General features: G+C 41.5%; 1 protein-coding gene across 2 annotated transcripts in view; it reads right to left on the bottom strand.

Moving 5' to 3' along the window:
- polr3a (polymerase (RNA) III (DNA directed) polypeptide A) overlaps positions 1 to 10170 on the bottom strand; it is a 71385-nt gene extending 61215 nt beyond the window's left edge. For both annotated transcript variants that reach the window (XM_036571921.1, XM_036571922.1), the window contains exons 1-6: positions 10013 to 10170; positions 6522 to 6657; positions 6103 to 6240; positions 5075 to 5246; positions 3819 to 3973; positions 2147 to 2386 (exon numbers count right to left, since the gene is read on the bottom strand). In XM_036571921.1, the coding sequence (XP_036427814.1) occupies positions 2147 to 2386; positions 3819 to 3973; positions 5075 to 5246; positions 6103 to 6240; positions 6522 to 6657; positions 10013 to 10056 (885 nt within the window). In that variant the 5' untranslated portion in view covers positions 10057 to 10170. The remainder of the gene's footprint in view (positions 1 to 2146; positions 2387 to 3818; positions 3974 to 5074; positions 5247 to 6102; positions 6241 to 6521; positions 6658 to 10012) is intronic.
- Between the last annotated feature and the right edge of the window lie 11937 nt (positions 10171 to 22107).

Here is a 22107-nt window from a genome sequence, read left to right as displayed (position 1 = left end):
ATAAAACACGTTCTGTTCATTTGAGGGGAGTTTTACAAAAAAATAAATGAATAAATAAAAATTTTTACAGTTATTTCATGCAGTTACTGAATAATTCGCCTTACGATTTGGTCATGAAAATTCAGATGGACAAACCAGAAAATACCCTGGAGAATAAGAGGTTAATCACTATTCTGCACACAATATTACGCTGTTATGCTATTTTATGAGCCATGATTCTACCCCTGTCCCTTGTTGCTCCCTCAGTGCGCTTTATTATATGCTGTCTGTAGGACAAAATAGCTGCAGCCCAAGAACGTCACTGCAATTTTAATAGAGATGAAAAAGATTAATCGTTTTTATATCAAAATCGTAATTTAGCTCTGTGCAATTTTCAAATCACAAGAGCTGCAGTTTTTAAAATTATAGCCTAAATAAAAGACGACTCTTCAAGGATTCTCTAGTAAAGAAAATGATAGAACCATGAACACTCAAAGAACCCTGTACATGATTACTAAATGGCTCTTCAGATAGATGGAGAATGTGCTTTAGATGGTTCTATATAGAACCTTTTTGAAAAGGATTCTGTAGCACCAAAAAGGGTTCTTCTATTGTTACACGGTTCACATCGTAACAATAGAAGAACCATTTCAGGTGCTATATAGAAAATCTGTTTTAAAAAAGGTTCTATATAGAATTAGACACCTTCTCCATCGATCTGAAGAACCCTTTCACCATGCAAGAAACCCTTTAATCATGCAAAGGAGTCTTTGAATGTTTATGGTTCTGCATAGAACCATTTTCTTTACTAAAGAACCCTTGAAGAACCATCAATTTCAAGTGTGTAGAGAGAGGAAAAGCCAATCCAGCCACCATAACAAAGCTACAACCTCACCTGTATATCTACAGCCCACTGGTTTTAGTGCCTGATCAGTAGATTTTTTAAGCAGTGATTTATTATATTTCTATCCTGCTTTTCCATTCAAACTTTGCTGGATGTTTAAAATTCAATTTTAGTACCATACAAACACTCTTACACACCGAACAGGCATGACATTCTGACCACCTCCTTGTTTCTACACTCATTGTCCATTTTATCAGCTCCACTTACTATATAGGGGCACTTTGTAGTTCTACAGTTACAGACTGTAGTCCATCTGTTTCTCTGATACTTTGTTAGCCCCCTTTTACCCTGTTCTTCAGTGGTCAGGACCCCCATGGACCCTCACAGAGCAGGTACTATTTGGGTGGTGGATCATTCTCAGCACTGCAGTAACACTGACGTGGTGGTGGTGTGTTAGCGTGTGTTGTGCTGGTGTGAGTGGATCAGACACAGCAGTGCTGCTGGAGTTTTTAAACACTGTGTCCACTCACTGTCCACTCTATTAGACACTCCTACCTTGTCGGTCCACCTTGTAGATGTAAAGTCAGAGTCGATAGCTCATCTGCTGCTGCACAGTTTGTGTTGGTCATCCTCTAGTCCTTCATCAGTGGTCACAGGACGCTGCCCACAGGACGCTGTTGGCTGGATATTTTTGGTTGGTGGACTATTCTCAGTCCAGCAGTGACACTGAGGTGTTTGAAAGCTCCAGCAGCACTGCTGTGTCTGATCCACTCAGACCAGCACAACACACACTAACACACCACCACCACGTCAGTGTTACTGCAGTGCTGAGAATGACCCACCACCCAAATAATACCTGCTCTGTGAGGGTCCATGGGGGTCCTGACCACTGAAGAACAGGGTAAAAGGGGGCTAACAAAGTATCAGAGAAACAGATGGACTACAGTCTGTAACTGTAGAACTACAAAGTGCACCTATATAGTAAGTGGAGTTGATAAAATGGACAGTGAGTGTAGAAACAAGGAGGTGGTCATTAGGTTATGCCTGATTGGTGTATAATACACTGTGTTCCCTGAGACTTTTAAGCTGTGAGTGTTCTCCATCCCTGGTCCTGGAGAACCCAATACTCTGCAAACTTTATGGTTTTCTCTGCTCCCCACACACCTGACCCAACCAATCAGCACATTAACGGCCCCTTACTGAGCCGAAGTGAATCTATTAGAGCAGGAAAACGCTGTGGATCCTCCAGAATGAGGAACCTGGGATCCTAACTTATACAACTAGCATAGCATAAAAAGCCTGAGCTGTGTTGGCTTTGCAGACCTTTTTAATGACGTCGTTGAGGAAGATGATCTCCGTGAGCTTCATGGTGAGGTCGTCCTCGTTGGTGCCTGACTTGAGGTCGCTGACGACAGAAGGGCGGATGCAGAGAGGCGGGACGAGGAGGCGGGTCAGAATGAGGTCGGCAGGTTTACCTGCCTCAGGGTTCATCAGGAGCAGAGGAACATCCTCATTAGGAATCCTCCGGAAAAGATTCAGAACCACCAGAGGGTTCAGGTTCTCCTACAGAACAGAGAGAGAGAGAGAAAGAGAATCAGTACTCTGAAATCCTCTCAAGGCTCCGCCCACTAATGCTTTCATTGGTCGTTAATGTTGTGAGGTGGGACAAGCTTTACAGAACACTGGTAAAAATACCACTCAACCTGTGGCACGCAACTCCTACATAGCTAACTCTAGAGTGTGTCATTGTTTTCATCATCATCATCATCATCTTAAACCTTCCGATGCAACTCAAGTCAAAGTTTATTTATACAGCACTTTTTACAACGTTGTCGCAAAGCAGCTTTACAGAAAAATCCGGGTCTGAACCCCCATGAGCGTCGCCAATAGCGACAGTGGCAAGGAAAAACTCCCTAAAAGCAAAACGAAAAAACACTGAGAGGAACCAAGACCCAGAAGGGGAACCCATCCCCCTCTGGTCCACTAGGAACTAGGGTTGCAATAGGGCAGTAGGGTAAGCAGAGAAGCCCAGGCGCCTCTGTTCCCTGCAACTTCCTCCAGCTCATTCCGGGGGATCCCGAGCCGCTCCCAGGCCAGCATGGAGGTATAATCCCTCCAGCGGGTCCCGAAGTCGTCCCAGTTGACTCAGATGCTCGGACCACCTCAACTGGCTCCTCTCAACGTGGAGGAGTAGCAGCTCTACTCTGAGCTCCTCACCCTATCAAGTAAGTGTGGCCCACCACCCTGTGAAGAAAGCTTATTTTTGCTGCCTGTATCGGCGATTTCATTCTTTCAGTCATTACCCATAGTTCATGACTATAAATAAGGGTGGGGATTGAAGGAATCTACCGTTGTGTAATGTGTTTAGTGCTGCATTACACATTATTACATGCAGTATTTTGTGTGTATGTGCCGTAGCTGTATTTAGGCTGCCTATTTTTGTTTATCCCTATGTGGTCATGTCTGTCACACCTGTCTCTTGTCAGGTATAGACTGGGTCTAATCTTGGCATCAGTCTAGCTATAAAACTGTGTCAGTCCATTGTTTTACAGGCTGGCTAGGTGTCTTGGCACCTGCACGCAAGAAGTACACTTCAATTCTTCAGACTTCAGGCTTGCTCCCTGGTTTGGGACTGGTTTGGATTCTTCAGGATATAGTCATTTATTTCAAATAATTTGTATTATTAACATAAATTTAATATGAACTTTGTTTTTTGGGTTTATTTTTTACTGTGGTTGAAAAGTCAAACTCAAAAACGCATTTGTGGGTGGAGCACAGATTGGTCAATTCCAGGTAACACAGGTAAAGGCAGGTAAACTCAAGTGAACAAAGGTAAACCCAGGTAATTTCAAGAAATCTAAGCAGAGTCAAACCAAAGTGAGCTCAGGTGAACCCAGGTCAGCACAGGTATCTGGGAGATTCAAGTAAACCCAGGGAAAGCTCAGACTGACCCAGGTGAGCTCAGATAAACTCAGACAAGCTCAGAGCTGCTCACCTGTGCCCTGCTCAGCAGAGACTCCACCTCCTTGTTGTGTTCGACGGCGATGTCGAAGGACTGCAGGAAGTCGGAGACGATGGGGTCCACGACCTTTTTAGTCGTCTTATACTTTTCATGGATGATCTTCAGTAAGCCACACTTCTTTACCGGACCTGCCGGAGACACGAGGGTCAGAAGAGAAAATCAAAAAAATGCCAATTTAAACAAAAAAATTAACAGAAGGTGTTTGTCCCCAATTCTTTGATGGGGAGTATATGTAAAATGTTCACCCACCAGGCATAACATTATGACCACCTCCTTGTTTCTACACTCATTGTCCACTTTATCAGCTCCACTTACTATATAGGTGCACTTTGTAGTTCTACAGTTACAGACTGTAGTCCATCTGTTTCTCTGATACTTTGTTAGCCCCCTTTTACCCTGTTCTTCAGTGGTCAGGACCCCCATGGACCCTCACAGAGTAGGTACTATTTGGGTGGTGGATCATTCTCAGCACTGCATTAACACTGATGTCGTGGTGGTGTGTTAGTGTGTGTTGCGCTGGTCTGAGTGGATCAGACACAGCAGTGCTGCTGGAGTTTTTAAACACTGTGTCCACTCACTGTCCACTCTATTAGACACTCCTACCTTGTCAGTCCACCTTGTGGATGTAGAGTCAGAGACGATAGCTCATCTGATGCTGCACAGTTTGTGTTGGTCATCCTCTAGTCCTTCATCAGGACGCTGCCCACAGGACGCTGCCCACAGGACGCTGTTGGCTGGATATTTTTGGTTGGTGGACTATTCTCAGTCCAGCAGTGAGCACTGCTGTCTCTGATCCACTCAGACCAGTGCAACACACACTAACACACCACCACCACGTCAGTGTTACTGCAGTGCTGAGAATGACCCACCACCCAAATAGTACCTGCTCTGTGAGGGTCCATGGGGGTCCTGACCACTGAAGAACAGGGTAAAAGGGGGCTAACAAAGTATCAGAGAAACAGATGGACTACAGTCTGTAACTGTAGAACTACAAAGTGCACCTATATAGTAAGTGGAGCTGATAAAATGGACAATGAGTGTAGAAACAAGGAGGTGGTCATAATGTTATGCCTGATCTGTATAGATATACAATGATGAGAAAAAGACAAAGAAAATTCAAAAATAAAATGTACGTTTGCCAGTAAAAACTATATGTAACATCAAGATAAATACAAATAAGCATGCAGAAAGAATGTGATGTTTATGAATAAGTCTGTTTGAGAATGTACCGTTGAAGGCGTTGCAGTATAAGCAGACGGTTCTCTTCCTGCACTTGTCAGATATTTTCTTCTTCAGGCCGCGTTTCTGCAGGTAGGCGAGTCCAGGTCGGCGCAGATAATCCAGAAACTGCTGCCTCTCCTCCTTACTCAGCATAATCCGAGAACACGTCTTACAGATCATCTACAGCAGAGAGAGAAACACAGAAAATATTCAGTCAACTCCAATACATACCTGAAAACACAACGTTAAGTGTATAAAAATATATTAAAATATACTGGTCGGGGTGTGTATGTATATTTACACACAAACACAGACACATCATTAAGACCACCTCCTTGTTTCTACACTCATTGTCCATTTTATCAGCTCCACTGACCATATAGTTTCATTTACAGTTATAGACTGTAGTCCATCTGTTTCATACTTTGTTAACCTGTTCTTCAGTGGTCAGGACCCCCATGGACCCTCACAGAGCAGATACTATTTGGGTGGTGGATCATTCTCAGCACTGCAGTAACACTGACGTGGTGGTGGTGTGTTGATGTGTGTTGTGCTGGTGCGAGTGGATCAGACACAGAAGTGCTGCTGGAGTTTTTAAACACTGTGTCCACTCACTGTCCACTCTATTAGACACTCCTACCTTGTCAGTCCACCTTGTAGATGTAAAGTCAGAGACGATAGCTCATCTGCTGCTGCACAGTTTGTGCTGGTCATCCTCTAGTCCTTCATCAGTGGTCACAGGACGCTGCCCTCAGGACGCTGTTGGCTGGATATTTTTGGTTGGTGGACTATTCTCAGTCCAGCAGTGACACTGAGGTGTTTAAAAACTCCAGCAGCTCTGCTGTGTCTGATCCACTCGTACCAGCACAACACACACTAACACACCACCACATCAGTGTTACTGCAGTCCTGAGAACGATCCACCACCCAAATAGTACCTGCTCTGTGAGGGTCCATGGGGGTCCTGACCACTGAAGAACAGGGTAGCTGCTGTAGTGTTTTCGTGAAGCTCATTCTCAGTGTTAGGTAAACTCACCTGCAGGATGCCAATGGTGGCTTTGAAGTAGCCGATATGGAAGCAGGGCAGCTCCAGGTCCAGGTAACCATAGTGACCAAGACAGTCAGCTAAGTTCTTCCCGCAGGTCTCACAGGGCCGGTCCTTCTCACTGGTGCCCTGACGGAGAAGAAGAGAGAGAGAAAAAACAGAAACATAAACCAAAGACTTAATTTTATTTGTTAAACATTTTACTTCAAGTAAAGGCAAGCAAAGGTGCATCGCGAGGCCCAGGTAAGCCAAGTGAGGTGAGGTGCGTTGCGAGGCTCTGGTCAGCCAGGTGAGGTGAGTAGCGAGGCCCAGGTAAGCCAAGTGAGGTGAGGTGCGTTGCGAGGCTTTGGTAAGCCAGGTGAGGTGAGTTACAAGGCTCAGGTAAACTCAGAGAGGTGTTTCAAGCGTACCATGCGGTGGTCCAGCACTCCGTAGGCCAGTGGTGTGTGGCTGGTGTCCTGGCTATACAGGTTCTTACTGACCACCTGTATATGAGCCTGCTGACGCATCTGCTCTGCCGACTTCATACCGAAACAGATGTGGCTTCTGAAGAGACACAAAAAACAGAGAAAATGTCGGCATAAGACATATGATAAATACATAACACTATGTATATGTGTGTGTGTATTATATATATATATATATATATATATATATATATATATATATATATATATATATATATATATATATACACAAACATACATACACATACATATATACAGTCAAGCCTTTTCAAAAAAGGCATCACACTTGACATGACTGGGTATAAAAGAGCATCTCAGAGAGGCGGAGTCTTTCAGAAGTAAAGATGAGGAGGGGTTCACCACTCTGTGAAAGACTGCATGATCAAATAGTGCAACAATTCAAGAATAATGTTTCTCAACATAAAATAGCAAAGAACTTTTGTTTTTCATCATCTACGGTACAAAATATCATTAAAAGATTCAGAGAATCTGGAGAAATCTCTGTATGTGAGGGACAAGACCAAAAACCAGTATTTGCTGGCCGTGATCTTTGGGCCCTCAGGCAGCACTGCATTAAAAACAGACATGATTCTGTAGTGGAAATCACTGCATGGGCTCAGAAACACTTCTGAAAACCACTGTCTGTGAAAACAGTTCATCACTGCATCCACAAATGCAGGCTAAAACTCCATGCAAAAAAGACACCATATATAAACAGGATCCAGAAATGCTGCCACTTTCTCTGGGCCAGAGCTCATTTAAGATGGACTGAGGTGAAGTGGAAAAGTGTCCTGTGGTCTGACAAACGAAAAATTTGCAATTCTTTCTGGAAATCATGGACACTGCATCCTCTGGGTAAAAGACAAGTACAAATATCTTTGTACTATATTAATTTAAATATACTAATCATTTAAACTGTACATCTTTGCATTCTATTATTATTTACATTTTGCACAGCATTCCAACTTTTTTGGAAATAGGGTTGTGTATGTGTGTATAGAAACAAAATATACATACACACGTAAACATAATATAAACAAAAATACACACATACTGACTGGAAACTTCATTAAAACCACCTCTTGTATCTACACTGTCCATTTTATCAGCTCCACTGACCATATAGTTTCACTTTGTAGTTCTACAGTTACAGACTGTAGTCCATCTGTTTCTCTGATACTTTGTTAGCCCTCTTTTACCCTGTTCTTCAGTGGTCAGGACCCCCATGGACCCTCACAGAGCAGGTACTATTTGGGTGGTGGGTCATTCTCAGCACTGCAGTAACACTGACGTGGTGGTGGTGTGTTAGTGTGTGTTGTGCTGGTGCGAGTGGATCAGACACAGCAGCGCTGCTGGAGTTTTTAATCACTGCCCACTCAATTAGACACTCCTACCTTGGATGCTTTTGATTGGTGGACTGATCCACTCGTACACACCACCACTACGAGTGATCATCATGCCAGAGAGACTGTGATGATATTTAATAAAACTTTTAATACTTTTGGCAGTGAAGTTATTTGACACCAGTGGTTTCTTCATTTTAGACACATAAAAAACAACTAACACTGGTTTGTTTATGTTATTGTAATATCTCACATTAAAGATGATGGCCTAAAAAGTGGACTGCAGTGTCTTTGGTCTTCATGTGGCCACACAAACATGAACACCACACTCCAACTGCAGTTATAGACCGTGGCCATTGCACCACGACTCCACAAGCTGGAGCAAAACTGTGGTCAGAAAGCCACTATTCCAGAGTTAATTCGGTGTGGACAGTAGAGGCTGAGCTGTAGCACCATGTGTAGCCACATATGGCCCATCAGACCAGCAGTGAAGCACTAAAAAGCTCTAAAAAGCTGACATTGAAGAAACTAAAGAGTGCAAAGACCTTTTCATAGTGAATCAGCAGTGGTGGACAATAACTAAGTGTAATTCGTTGCTGTACTTAAGTAGTTTTTTCGTGTATCTGTACTGAATTATTTCCATTTTGGGCGACTTTTTACTTTCACTCCACCACATTTCAAAGTCAAATATCTCACTTTTTACTCCACATTATGAGAAATCTGTCGCTCCTTTTGGTTTATGTGTGTATAAAAACGTAACATGTCAAAACAAAAGAAGTGTGAAGTAAGAACACCAATCAGGGCACAGCGGTCACTTTGTTTTGAGCTTGTTTTGACCTGTTGGTCATACCGACCCAGTGCAGCACACGGTTCAACATCAGTGCAGCAGCGTAAAATTTTGGGAGAGTCTATTCAACATAAATGATGAACTAACCTAACTTTATTCTGAATTTATATAAACATTATTTCATTTTATAGTAAATTAGTTTAGGCTAGTTTATGTTTATGAACAGAGACCTACAGATGCAGTTTAGTAAAGGAAACTCATTTGAGAATCTGAGTTTAAAGTTTTTATTAAACTTAAACTTGCAAATGAATCTTAAACTGAAACTTTGCTTGTTTGTAAAAGTGATTTCAGAGCCACTCAGTTCTACCTGATGGAAACTGTTTGCCTTCAGTGTTTTGTGCTGATGATAATTTTAATAGACATCAGCGTCACTAATTAATGACTCTATTAAAAGACTGGTTTACCAAGAGAGACACTGGACTTTCACCTAAACTGAGTTAATGAAGCGAGTCTTGTTACAAAAATGATAACAGGACATTAAAGCCATAATTAATCTTTTAGTACTTTTACTTTAGATACTTAAGTACATTTGAAGGCAAATACTTTTGTACTTTTACTCAAGTGGAGATCTAAAGAGAGGAACTTCTACTTTTAATGGAGTAATATTTTACCTTGGGTATCTCTACTTTAACTCAAGTACATACTTTAACTTCGTCCACCACTGTGAATCAGTGAAACAAATCAGACTACATGACTTACTGGCACTGAGTTATTACACAAAAACTATTAATTAGTCAAGCAAACACAAGCAGAGACTCAGTTAGTGGCCTTTGCTCACCAGAACTGCTCTAAACTGCAGCCTGCTTTAACTATATATATATATATATATACATATATACATATACATACACACACACACACACACACACACACATATATACATATATACATACATATATACATGTTTACATATACGTATACACACACACACATATTATACACACACATATATTTGTGTGTTTATACATTCAAAACTCCACATGGTGTAACTACGAGAGATGCATTCACAGCAAGGAAATAAAGACAATAACGCGTTTATGAAGCAGCGTGTCTGCTGCATTGCTAACGAAGCTGAACTTGGCGTCTCACTTTAATTTTCCGTTCCACCTTAAATTTTACAACTGTGGCAATGGGGCGCCTGTGCGGGCTCCAGGTCCTAACCAATGCACGTTTTAAGGTGGAACGGAAAATTCGAGTGAGGGGTTTTCGCTGCTTCTCTCATGAATAAACACTGAATAACTTACATCTTTTTGGCCACATCCGTCTCCCTAAACTGCTCCTTCACCATCCTGGCGGCTTTACAGGCTCAAATTCAGAAAACTAAAGCGCAAAATATGAACTCGAATGTGAGGAATATGAGAAAACATGAGGAAAGAGCCTCACGCCGACTCCATGCACACGGGTCTGGAGCTACTCTTCAAAATAAAAGCTTCCACAGGCCAGTGCAAATAGGAAGGATAGAGAATGTAGTATAAGATAAACATGAAAAAAATGCATTATTTACATAATTATTAAATTAATGCAGTAGTCAAATTACAAATATTTTGTTTTTTTAACAAAAAGAACTGAATTGAGAAAGACTTTCAGTCATGGTTCTGTGTGTTACTGTTTTATTTTAACTTCACTGTTATTGTTTTCAAATAACACAAATTACAGTTCTGTTATTTACGATTATTTATTTTTTTTATCACTGTTTTTACATTATTTATTCATTTCTCTAATTCAAAGAGACTTTTATCATAGCGGATGGTCAGAAAAACCAAACAGCAGCGTTTGGCGGCGTGTTTCAAAATAAAAGCTCAGAAGAAAAACGCTATGTTCTGTTAAACGGACGCATGAAGGATAACTAACATTCTGTTTATTTAATATAGGGGTCTTGAGTACTTTACAGTTTAGATATGATAACGTGAAGATTTTTAAAAGTGAATTACAGGAACGTAGTTTGCCGTTTATCATCTACAAAAGTGTAATATGCAAATTGACCGCCAGATGGAGGTGTTTAGCCACTAATTTACAGATGCAACGCCATCCGTTGTTATTAAAGATTTTAAATTACTTTTATTTTAATATAATTTGTGTGTATCACAGTATTGTCAGAAAAATCTCATCAGCACATCAATGATTGCTTTGTTTCCAAAAAAATAAAAAGCAGAAATGGTGCATGTGTGACCTATACACACACACTGCAATGTATTTTATTTGTATTTGTAATTTTGTTTATTTATTTATTTATTTATTCATCTACTTATTTATTTGCACAGACAAATTATAGTTGTTTATCGTTTGTCTGATTCCCCTGTGTACATTTAATTCTTTTTTTATCTGCCTTGACATATACTAAACAATTGTCCTGATATATATATATACATATATAATGACCCCTGGATTCTCAACCGAGCAACAGTTTTCATTTTACTGTAAATTATTAATGCAGATGTTCAGCAAACCCATTAAAGATAAGCCTGCATCTGTCTGACTTCTCTATCAAAACACACACTGTATGAAATATTCATATTCCTGCTCGCAGGACAGTTATTTTCAGCACTGCTGAACATTTATTTGAGGTTTCTGACTGAAAGCAGGTCACATATGTGACAGAGCTCAAGAAATAGTGAAGACAAACATAAAATGCAGTTTATATTTAAAAAATCAATTGTCATTTTATGCTGTGTCTCCAGTGGGGCCCAGCAATCAGTCCATGTTTGTAGATAACAGTGAGTCATACGGTGTCAGAAACCACATAATCAAGTCTATTAGAGACACTGAACAGCTCCACACAGTTTGATGATTTAGGCATTGAGGTGACTTAGTGGGGAATCAGCTTCCATTACTTGTTAGCTACAGTAGCCTTATAGCTCCAGTGCTAAAACCAAAGAAGGAAACCTCAGACACCAAACGTGACTCGGCTGATGAGCTACACTGGTGATGGTGATGGTGATGGTGATGGTGATGGTGATGGTGGGGTCGGCACTGTAAACTTTGAAATCACAGATGACTCATGTGATATTTGTCTAGTCTTATTTACCAGCCAATGAAAGAGAGCTACCCACTTGGAAAACCATATGAACATGTATTTTAAGAACACACCGCAGTCCATGCTGAAATACACCTACACATACTGTAGTCCATCTGTTTCTCTGATACTTTGTTAGCCCCCTTTTACCCTGTTCTTCAGTGGGCAGGACCCCCATGGACCCTCACAGAGCAGGTACTATCTGGGTGGTGGATCATTCTCAGCACTGCAGTAACACTGACGTGGTGGTGGTGTGTTAGTGTGTGTTGCGCTGGTCTGAGTGGATCAGACACAGCAGTGCTGCTGGAGTTTTTAAACACCTCAGTGTCACTGCTGGACTGAGAATAGTCCACCAACCAAAAATATCCAGCCAACAGCGTCCTGTGGGCAGCGTCCTGTGACCACTGATGAAGGACTAGAGGATGACCAACACAAACTGTGCAGCAGCAGATGAGCTATCGTCTCTGACTTTACATCTACAAGGTGGACTGAGAAGGTAGGAGTGTCTAATAGAGTGGACGGTGAGTGGACACAGTGTTTTAAAACCCCAGCAGCACTGCTTTGTGTTTTTGTTTGTGTTTCACTCACATCTGTTCCAATGTTTTTATTATTTGATTTGAGCATCATTAAAGACATTAAAGAGCATTTTCAGTCTATGAATAAGCTGAATGACTCTAATGGCCACCCAGAGTGCTGTAGAGCTCCACCGCAGCGCTGTGTTGGTCATCCTCCAGTCCTTCATTAATGGTCACAGGATGCTGCCCACAAGACGCTGTTGGCTGGGTAGTTTTGGTTGGTGGACTATTCTCAGTCCAGCAGTGACACTGAGGTGTTTATAAACTCCAGCAGCACTGCTGTGTCTGATCCACTCAGACCAGCGCAACACACACTAACACACCACCACCACGTCAGTGTTACTGCAGTGCTGAGAATGATCCCACCACCCAAATAGTACCTGCTCTGTGAGGGTCCATGGGGGTCCTGACCACTGAAGAACAGGGTAAAAGGCGGCTAACAAAGTCGGTTCAACCTGAAAAATTACCTCATGTATTAATAAGCATTTGAACCAGTTTGATTCAACTCAAAAAATGACTTTGATTGAAAGAATCGTTCATTCAAAGTTAGGTTAAGTGACCCTTATTAGTCCCACAATGGGGAAATACCACCTCCGCATCCGTACAGTGAACACCACATACACACTAGTGAACACACACACTAGGGGGCAGTGAGGACACTTGCCCGGAGCGGTGGGCAGCCCTATCCACAGCGCACAGGGAGCAGTTGGGGGTTAGGTGTCTTGCTCAAGGGCACCTCAGTCACGTACTGTCAGCTCAGGGGATCGAACCGGCGACCTTCCGGTCACAAGGCTGGTTCCCTAACGTCCAGCCCACGACTGCCCCCATAAAGTATTTATTTAGATTAAATAAAACCAGTTAATTTATCTGTTTTTAGGCTGAACTGATGAGCCATTTTTTACAGTGTATATTTTGACACAAGCAAAACTGTCTTCCAGCAGAAAAAGGCATTTTCTCTGGATAAACTGACCTAAAACAGTTAAAACATCTCAAAATAAGTTGACTAATCTTAGAATATTCCACACTAATCTTCTAAAGAGAGGTATTAGATATGTTTTCTAAGCTTCGTTATTAACCCTCATTAAACAGGTCGCTGCCCACTTCGTCCAGCATGTCAGGGCTACAGTCGAGTACAGCTGACCATGAGAGCGTAGCTCCCGTCTCTGCTTCACCTATTAAAGAAAGCCAATCAGTCTCGTTTGCAGCCTCTCTGTGCGAAAGCTGCTTCTGCTGAGAGGAGCCAATTAATGCAAATGAGCCACTCAGATAAATGAATAACAGCTGATTAACATCTGCTGTGCACTTTAAAGCAGGCAGGGCCTCCATCAGCGGCGTGATTCGCCCGAAACCTCCTCCACGGAGTGTTTCTACAGAATCACAGCCTGCAGTCGGAGGGGTCCACCACTGAGTGTGTTTACATGCAATTAATACTCTGCAGAAAATCAGATTTTGTCAGTTATCTGATCAACACGTTTACATGGAAACTCCGGGTCTACATGAGTCAGACAGTAATCAGATTTCTGCTTTGCAACCAGCCAATAAACCCAGAGAAGAAGACGTTTACCTGAAAATATGAACATACATCATCTAGAAGATGAAGAATATCTAAATCCCTCATTTGGTCAAGCATGTATTTGGTTTCAGCGTCGCTCCAAAAGTGTTTTGCACAGCAAAAAATGGTGTCTTTTCAAGTAAATTTATCTTAAATATAGTCAATAAATCTCCTAATTCTCCTGTTATGAGTGTTGTTAAGCTTAAGTTAAGACTGTTTAACTCATTTCTAGACATTTTTACTTGTTTCAAGTCATTTTATTAAGAAAATTATCTCACTATGTTGGCAGATAATTTAGCTTGTTTTAAGAAATGAGTTTGAAACCAGCGAAATTATCTGCCATTATAGTGACAAAATTTTCTGCAATTAAATCACATAAAACAGGTAAAAATGTCTGGAAATAAATTAGATAATCTTGTATTAAGTGCACAACAATCTCAAAATGGGAAATGTTAGATACATCGGCTAGATTTCATGATCATTTCACTTACAAGAGACCTTTTTTTGGAGTGCTGCGTCTCGCAGCGACGCTGCTCGCTTATTTCCAGTCTGTTTCGGCACATGCTCAGACTGAGAAATCCGAAAAAAATCAGAGTAAGAGTTTACAGCACTGAGAAATCTGATTACTGAGCTAAAAGAGCTCTCTATGAGTGCGTATACATGCACTCAATAATCCGATCAGAATCAGATTTCCTGCAGTTATCTGATTATTCGAATGGTCACGTAAACAGCACACTCTGATTTCTATGAAATCATGTCTAGAAATCTGATTAAGAAAACTCCAGGTCTACATGAGTCAGGCAGTAATCGGATTTCTGCTTTATAACCAGCCAATAAACTCACAGAAGAAATGAGCTAAATCCAGCTCTCTTTGAGTGTGTATACATGCACTCAATAATCCGATCAGAATCGGATTTCTACAGTTATCCGATTATTCAAGTGGTCATGTAAACACCATACTCCGATCTAGAAATCCAATCTAGAAATCTGATTAAGAAATCTGATAAAGTGACCTGGATTTTAGCTCAGTAATCAGATTCCTCAGCGCATGTAAACTCTTACTCTGATTTCTTTCGGATTTCTCAGTCTGCGCATGCGCGAGATCAGACAGTGGATGTCATGAGACGTAGGAAAATACTTTTGGAGCATGAAATGAAGGATTTAAATATTCCTCATCTTCTACATGATGTAAGTTCATATTCTCAGGTAAAGCGGCGCAATGTTTATAAACAAAGCCGCGGTATGAAGTTTGAGTTTTACATTATGTTTACATCACGTCTTCTTATGTGAGTCTATTGGCTGGTTATAAAGCAGAAATCTGATTACTGCCTGACTCATGTAGACCTAGAGTTTTCTTAATCAGATTTCTAGACATGATTTCATAGAAATCAGAGTGTGCTGTTTACGTGACCATTCGAATAATCAGATAACTGCAGGAATCTGATTATGATCGTATTATTAAGTGCATGTAAACACACTCACTATCAGAGTTCTTAATCAGATTTCAATACCTCACTCCGATCTAAGAAATTAGAGTGTGCTGTTTACATGACCATCCGAATAATCAGATAACTGCATGAATCTGATTATGATCGTATTATTAATTGCATGTAAATGCACTCACTATCAGACTTCTTAATCAGATTTCTAGACATGATTTCATAGAAATCAGAGTGTGCTGTTTACGTGACCATTCGAATAATCAGATAACTGCAGAAATCTGATTATGATCGTATTATTAAATGCATGTAAACACACTCACTATCAGATTTCTTAATCAGATTTCAATACCTCACTCCGATCTAAGAAATTAGAGTGCGCTGTTTACATGACCATCCGATTAATCAGATAACTGCAAGAATCTGATTATGATCGTATTATTAAGTTCATGTAAACACACTCACTATCAGATTTCTTAATCAGATTTCAATACCTCATTCAGATCTAAGAAATTAGAGTGTGCTGTTTACATGACCATCCGATTAATCAGATAACTGCAGGAATCTGATTATGATCGTATTATTAAGTGCATGTAAACACACTCACTATCAGACTTCTTAATCAGATTTCTAGACATGATTTCATAGAAATCAGAGTGTGCTGTTTACATGACCATTCGAATAATCAGATAACTGCAGGAATCTGATTATGATCGTATTATTAAGTGCATGTAAACACACTCACTATCAGATTTCTTAATCAGATTTCAATACCTCATTCAGATCTAAGAAATTAGAGTGTGCTGTTTACATGACCATTCAAAAAATCAGATAACTGCGGAAATCTGATTATGATCGGATAATTAAGTGCTTGTAAACGCACTCATTGACACGGTTCATCTTAGCCACAGTATCATTTCCCACACAGACACCGCAGAGCAGTACGACTGTCGGCGCCGGAGCTGATCGTGGCCGAAAAGAGCTCAGATAAACACCCAGCCACCCCCCCCCCACCCGACCCCCCTACCCCCACTGCTGACTGCCTGCCTCATTTCACAGGTAAAGCATTTGCATGTGAAGCCAAAAGAGATGATGTGGAGCGAGTCTCATGCAAATGACTCTGCAGTGTGTGTGTGTGTGTGTGTGTGTGTGTGTGTGTGTGATTGGTATGCTGGAGCCTGGATGTGTCTGCAGTGACAGCAGGCCTGGAGATGAGCTGTTTACATTCACAGCCTCACATAAATATTTTTTAAGCATGATCTGGTTTAATATGATATGAATACAGTGGAGTCTCCATTCAGTACATTTCCCAATACAGAAAAATAAGGAGAGTCTGAAAATGTTAATATATCAGCATCTATATTCACTTTATATTCACTGAATACTTTGTTAGCCGCCTTTTACCCTGTTCTTCAGTGGTCAGCACCCCCATGGACCCTCACAGAGCAGGTACTATTTGGGTGGTGGATCATTCTCAGCACTGCAGTAACACTGACGTGGTGGTGGTGTGTTAGTGTGTGTTGCGCTGGCGAGAGTGGATCAGACACAGCAGTGCTGCTGGAGTTTTTAAACACCTCAGTGTCACTGCTGGACTGAGAATAGTCCACCAACCAAAAACATCCAGCCAACAGCGTCCTGTGGGCAGCGTCCTGTGACCACTGATGAAGGACTGGAGGATGACCAACACAAACTGTGCAGCAGCAGATGAGCTATCGTCTCTGACTTTACATCTACAAGGTGGACTGACAAGGTAGGAGTGTCTAATAGAGTGGACAGTGAGTGGACACAGTGTTTAAGAACTCCAGCAGCACTGCTGTGTCTGATCCACTCGCACCAGCACAACACACACTAACACACCACCACCACGTCAGTGTTACTGCAGTGCTGAGAATGACCCACCACCCAAATAGTACCTGCTCTGTGAGGGTCCATGGGGGTCCTGACCACTGAAGAACAGGGTAAAAGGGGGCTAACAAAGTATCAGAGAAACAGATGGACTACAGTCTGTAACTGTAGAACTACAAAGAGCACCTATATAGTAAGTGGAGTTGATAAAATGGACAATGAGCGTAGAAACAAGGAGGTGGTCAGAATGTTATGCCTGATCGGAGTATTTACAAACAAAAACAATTAAGTTGATAGAAATAATACAATAAATTAAATATTTAGTCTCTCTACCTTTTGTTTAAACAGAGGTCAAAGCAGATTTACGAATCACCGCTTTGTGTTTTTCACATCTGTCCTGATGTTTCTTTTATTGGATTTGAGCATCATTAAAGACATTAAAGAGCATTTTCAGTCTATGAATAAGCTGAATGACTCTAATGGCCACCCAGAGTGCTGTAGAGCTCCACCTCAGCGCTGAATTTATGTGTACAGTCTAAAGGAGCCACTCTCTACGTTTCACACATACAAGACCACTCCGAGTTTCAGTTTCCTCACAGATGAGTCAGTGTGTCTGGACTGGATGGAGTCTGAAGGCATCAAAGCAGGACAACCAGACCAGTCATCACTCAGCGGGAATCATTTCAGCCCTCTCAGCTCTTACTAATCAGAGGGAGGGCTGGGTCAGGAGCCACATAAGGAACTCTAATAGGGATCACTGGACAACTCGACGCGGTTTGAGGCGAGTTTTACATCCCTATCAAAGGCTCCAGTCTAGGAGGAGGCAAGGACAATACCAAGAGGATGGAGGTACATAATAAGAGGTGCAGAGAATGTTTATAATACTACTACTAATAATAATAATAAATGTATTTATAGAGCACTTTTCATACCAGTGGCAGTTCAACAGTAATAGAAGAAACTATAGCTGTGTCCCAATTCAGGGGGCTGCGTCCTTAAGAGGCTGCATTTGAAGGCCGATTGCGTCACAGCGGTGCGACTAGGCCGTCCCATTTCGAAGTCTCCTTCATATGTGGCCGAGAAATATGTCCTTTTTTTCCATGGTGGCGAAGGATCCAACAGGTGGATCCTTCGCCAGCCAACATATCCCGAGGTTCATTGAGCGGCAGTGAGGATCCAGGAACATGGTGGCATCAGCAGAGGAGTAACGGTGGAGCACAGAGCAGACAATCAGGGTGTCCCAATTCAGGGGCTGGATCCTTCGAAGGACACGCCTTCGTAGACCCCTGCTTAGACCCACACAGGCTGAACTGAAATGAGACGGTCTGCTCTACGACGGATTTTCTGTTTGTGTCACAGCACTGCTGTTCCCGTCTATACCGGTTCACCCACAAAACACCGCTCTTGTCAAGTTCTTTTAAAGTTCTTTAAAGATGGAGCCACAAACTTTGATTTTAATTGTTTATTTTTTTATTTTATTAGAGCTGGAGATGCTTTTCTGTTTTTTTTTTGTTTTTTTTTATTTGTATTGTCAGTCATTCGCCTCAGTTTAAACCCAATACTTACATTTATATACATTTAACTTCTATTTAAGACTGTATTCCTCTGTCGTTCGATCCTCTGTTGATGCCGCCACGTTCTCGAATCCTCGCCGGCACACAATGAACCTCGGGATATGTCGGCTGGCGAAGGATCCACCCGTTGGATCCTTCATTGCCATGGAAAAGAAGGACACATTTCTCGGCTGCATATGAAGGAGCCTTCAAAATGCGACATTCTAGTCTTGTCCTTCAAACACAGCCTCTGAAGGCCACTGAATTGAGACACATGGAGAGAGGTTTATAAGACCTCAGGGGACTACACAAAAAACTAAGATCAAAGTTTCTGGTTCTGTCTTTAAAGAACTTTGAAAGAACTTGACAGGAGCGGCGTTTCGTGAAGCACCGATAAGGGCAGGAACAGCGATGCTGTGACACAAAAAGGAAATCCGCCATAGAGCAGACCATCTAATTTCGGTTCAGCCTTCGTGGGTCTAAGCAGCCTTCAAAGGACATGTAGATGCAGCCCCTGAATTGGGACACAGCTTATGAAACTATAAACAATTAATTTAACATCACATAAGACAATAACACAGATCAAAAAAAGATAAATACCAAAAGAGCTGTAGAGTTTTACTGAAGCTCTGAGTTAAAGAGCTGCGTTTTCAGATGTTTATTAAAAGTGAGCTCTGAGCTCGACTGTCTAATAAAAGCTGAACTGAGCTCCACAGCAGAATAACTGAAAGAGTCTCTCCAGGCTTTCAGTGTTTTACTGAAGGTGTTCAGAAGGTCAGAATCTGCAGATCTGAGATCATAAACAGACGTTCAGGAGCTTTAAGGTCATTCAGAGCTTTAAAAACCAGCAGCAGAGCTTTAAAGTCTCTCTAAAAGATCCAGGCGGTCAGTGCGGTGTGTAAACGGGGGTCTCTGTGTTGGTGCTGTGAGGATCTGTGTGTTTACATGCAGATAAAACAGAGCTCAGAGTCTAAGATCACAGCCAGGTTTCCTACTTCAGGTTTGGTATAAGCTAAAGAGCTGAGCTTCTCATAAAGCAGCTTTGTCTGAGTTTTAGAACCAAGGATTCGTTTTTTTGGTGATTTTATTGCGGAGAATTTTGTGACATCCACTAAGAAATATCTGACACACAGCTGGTCAGTCTGTCAACAGAGTCTTGATTACAAGAAAGAATGGAAAGGTATAATTGTGTGTCATCAGCATAGCTATCAAAATTAATATCACCTTTCCTAAAGACATCAACCAAGGGTAACATGAGCAAAGAGAAAAGCAAAGGCCCTAAAATTGAACCCTGTGGGACACCACAAGAAATGAAGAATGATTTCCCAGTAAAACCATGAACGGTGTACTCATTAAATACGATTTGAACCCTTCTAAAACTGTGCCTGAGAGGCCGACCCAGCATTCACGACAGTGGATTAGAATCTTGTGATCAACAGGATCCAAAGCTGCATTATGCAGTTGAATTAGTCGCAGAGCATACAAGTAAGTTAAAGTACAAACATGGCAAGAAGGAACTAATTAACTTGAGGGAGTTTGGGCTGGCTGGGTGGGCAATCTACCTGAGAGGAAGACAACAGGCATTCAATGGACATCAAAGGGTCCCCTCACCCCCCCAAGGAAAGTCACATATGCATTATGTGTTATGTAATATGCTTCTTTCTGATATATTCCATTAAGTACTGGGGTTGTTTCAAAATTTAATTATATAATCAAATCGTAAGAAATAAAACAGGTCTGCCTCGCGAGTTCTCGTGTGGGCCTAGGCACTGGACGCACTGCATGATGGACAGGAGTCATGCAACGTCACTTTCATGACTTAAGGTCCAGCTGAAACAAGCAAATAATTCAACAACAACCTCACAGAGTTCACAACCCGACTCGGCCGCAGAGAGAGCGATCTGCACTCTTCAAGGTCAGGAGAGGGCAAGATTGTGGAACCTTGAGATAAAGTTATGTAAGCTGCAGTTAGCCTAGCATTCCAGCACCAGCAGCCTGAGAGCACATCTCGAAAATAGGCCTCCAAATGCACCCGATTCAGTTCCTCCTCAAACACATGTTTACCCACAGTTGCAGGAGGGCAGCACACACAGCATTGAAACAGTGGAAAGCGTAATGGGTGAAAAAGTCTTATGCTTCGGTTTAACCCTTAGAACCCTAAAATTTTGGGGAATTTTTTTGGTATTGTTTGGGTCAATCACAATTATAATTGCAATTATAAAGTATTTACATGAGACAGCCACACGTCATATGTGTTATTATGAATTTGGGCCATTTCTAATCAAAAATTTACCTAGAGCCTGCTAGAGACCTTGAAAACAAGTGCAGTTGTAGTTATCTTTTCAGAAATTGTTAGTCTGGAGTGTCTGTGAGCCGAAAGTGCAATAGTTTAATGGTGATTCATTCTATTGATTATTATAAGTAAAAATAAACAATCAGCATAAGACGGACATGTTTTTTATTGATTTTCTGTCCTCTTGGATTCATGCTAAGTGCTAAACCTCTAATACACAGCAAGACAGGCTTTATTTTTAAGTACACGTTGAGTTGCATATTTAATATCAGATATTTTTAATGCTCAAAATCAATGTAAGCTGAAAAGCCCTTTGTTCATAATATGAAGGCTAAAAGCAGAGATGTAATATAACAGTAGTGAGTGGGTTTGGGTGATTTTGGAGCTGATCTCTGGCTGATTGACGGTCACAGGTGGATGAAATCACTCTGGATGGTGAGGCCGAGTCTGATGATGATCTGATGTGTGAATCGTGTCGCCGTTTTAACCCTTTGTTGGAATATGAAGGCCAAACAGCAGAGCAATAATATCAGGATTTTAGGTGATTTTCAGAGCCAAATTACTCACTGATGCTGACATCGCAACTCAATGACATCATGCTTGCTAGTTAGGGGAGGGTCTGCTGAATGTCCTGATATGGATCATGTTTGTACCTTAAACCGTTCTGAAGTTATGAAGGCTAGAAGTGACCCACCGTCTCCGGGTCCTGAGGGTTAATAATGTAATCAAAGATTCTCACCTTTCTTGAATCTTTTTTCACTTTCCGTAGTTGTTTGGTGCTGATTTCTCCTCAGTGAATGGGCGCTCAGGGAACTCGATTCATGAAGGGGAATTTCAAAATGAATGCAAAATTTGCATTCGTGACTGAACCAGCCAAACACGCAGTTAAAAATATGAACTGAGGCTTTACTAGTTAAGGGTTTGGCAAAACTCATAGTCAGTAAACAGGCAGCGGTCAGATCCAAAAAAGACAAAACACAGAAAATGACAAAGATAACAAAAACAAGATCCGGCAACCAAGATTCAAAAAGGGGACAGCCAAAAAAGGCAAAGTCAGGAAGTCCAGAAA

The sequence above is a fragment of the Colossoma macropomum genome, unplaced genomic scaffold, assembly GCF_904425465.1.
Source record: "Colossoma macropomum unplaced genomic scaffold, Colossoma_macropomum, whole genome shotgun sequence".
In the NCBI taxonomy this organism is placed as follows: Eukaryota; Metazoa; Chordata; class Actinopteri; order Characiformes; family Serrasalmidae; genus Colossoma; species Colossoma macropomum.
Note: the sequence above shows the minus strand (reverse complement) of the source record. Positions and strands in the feature narration are given on the sequence as shown.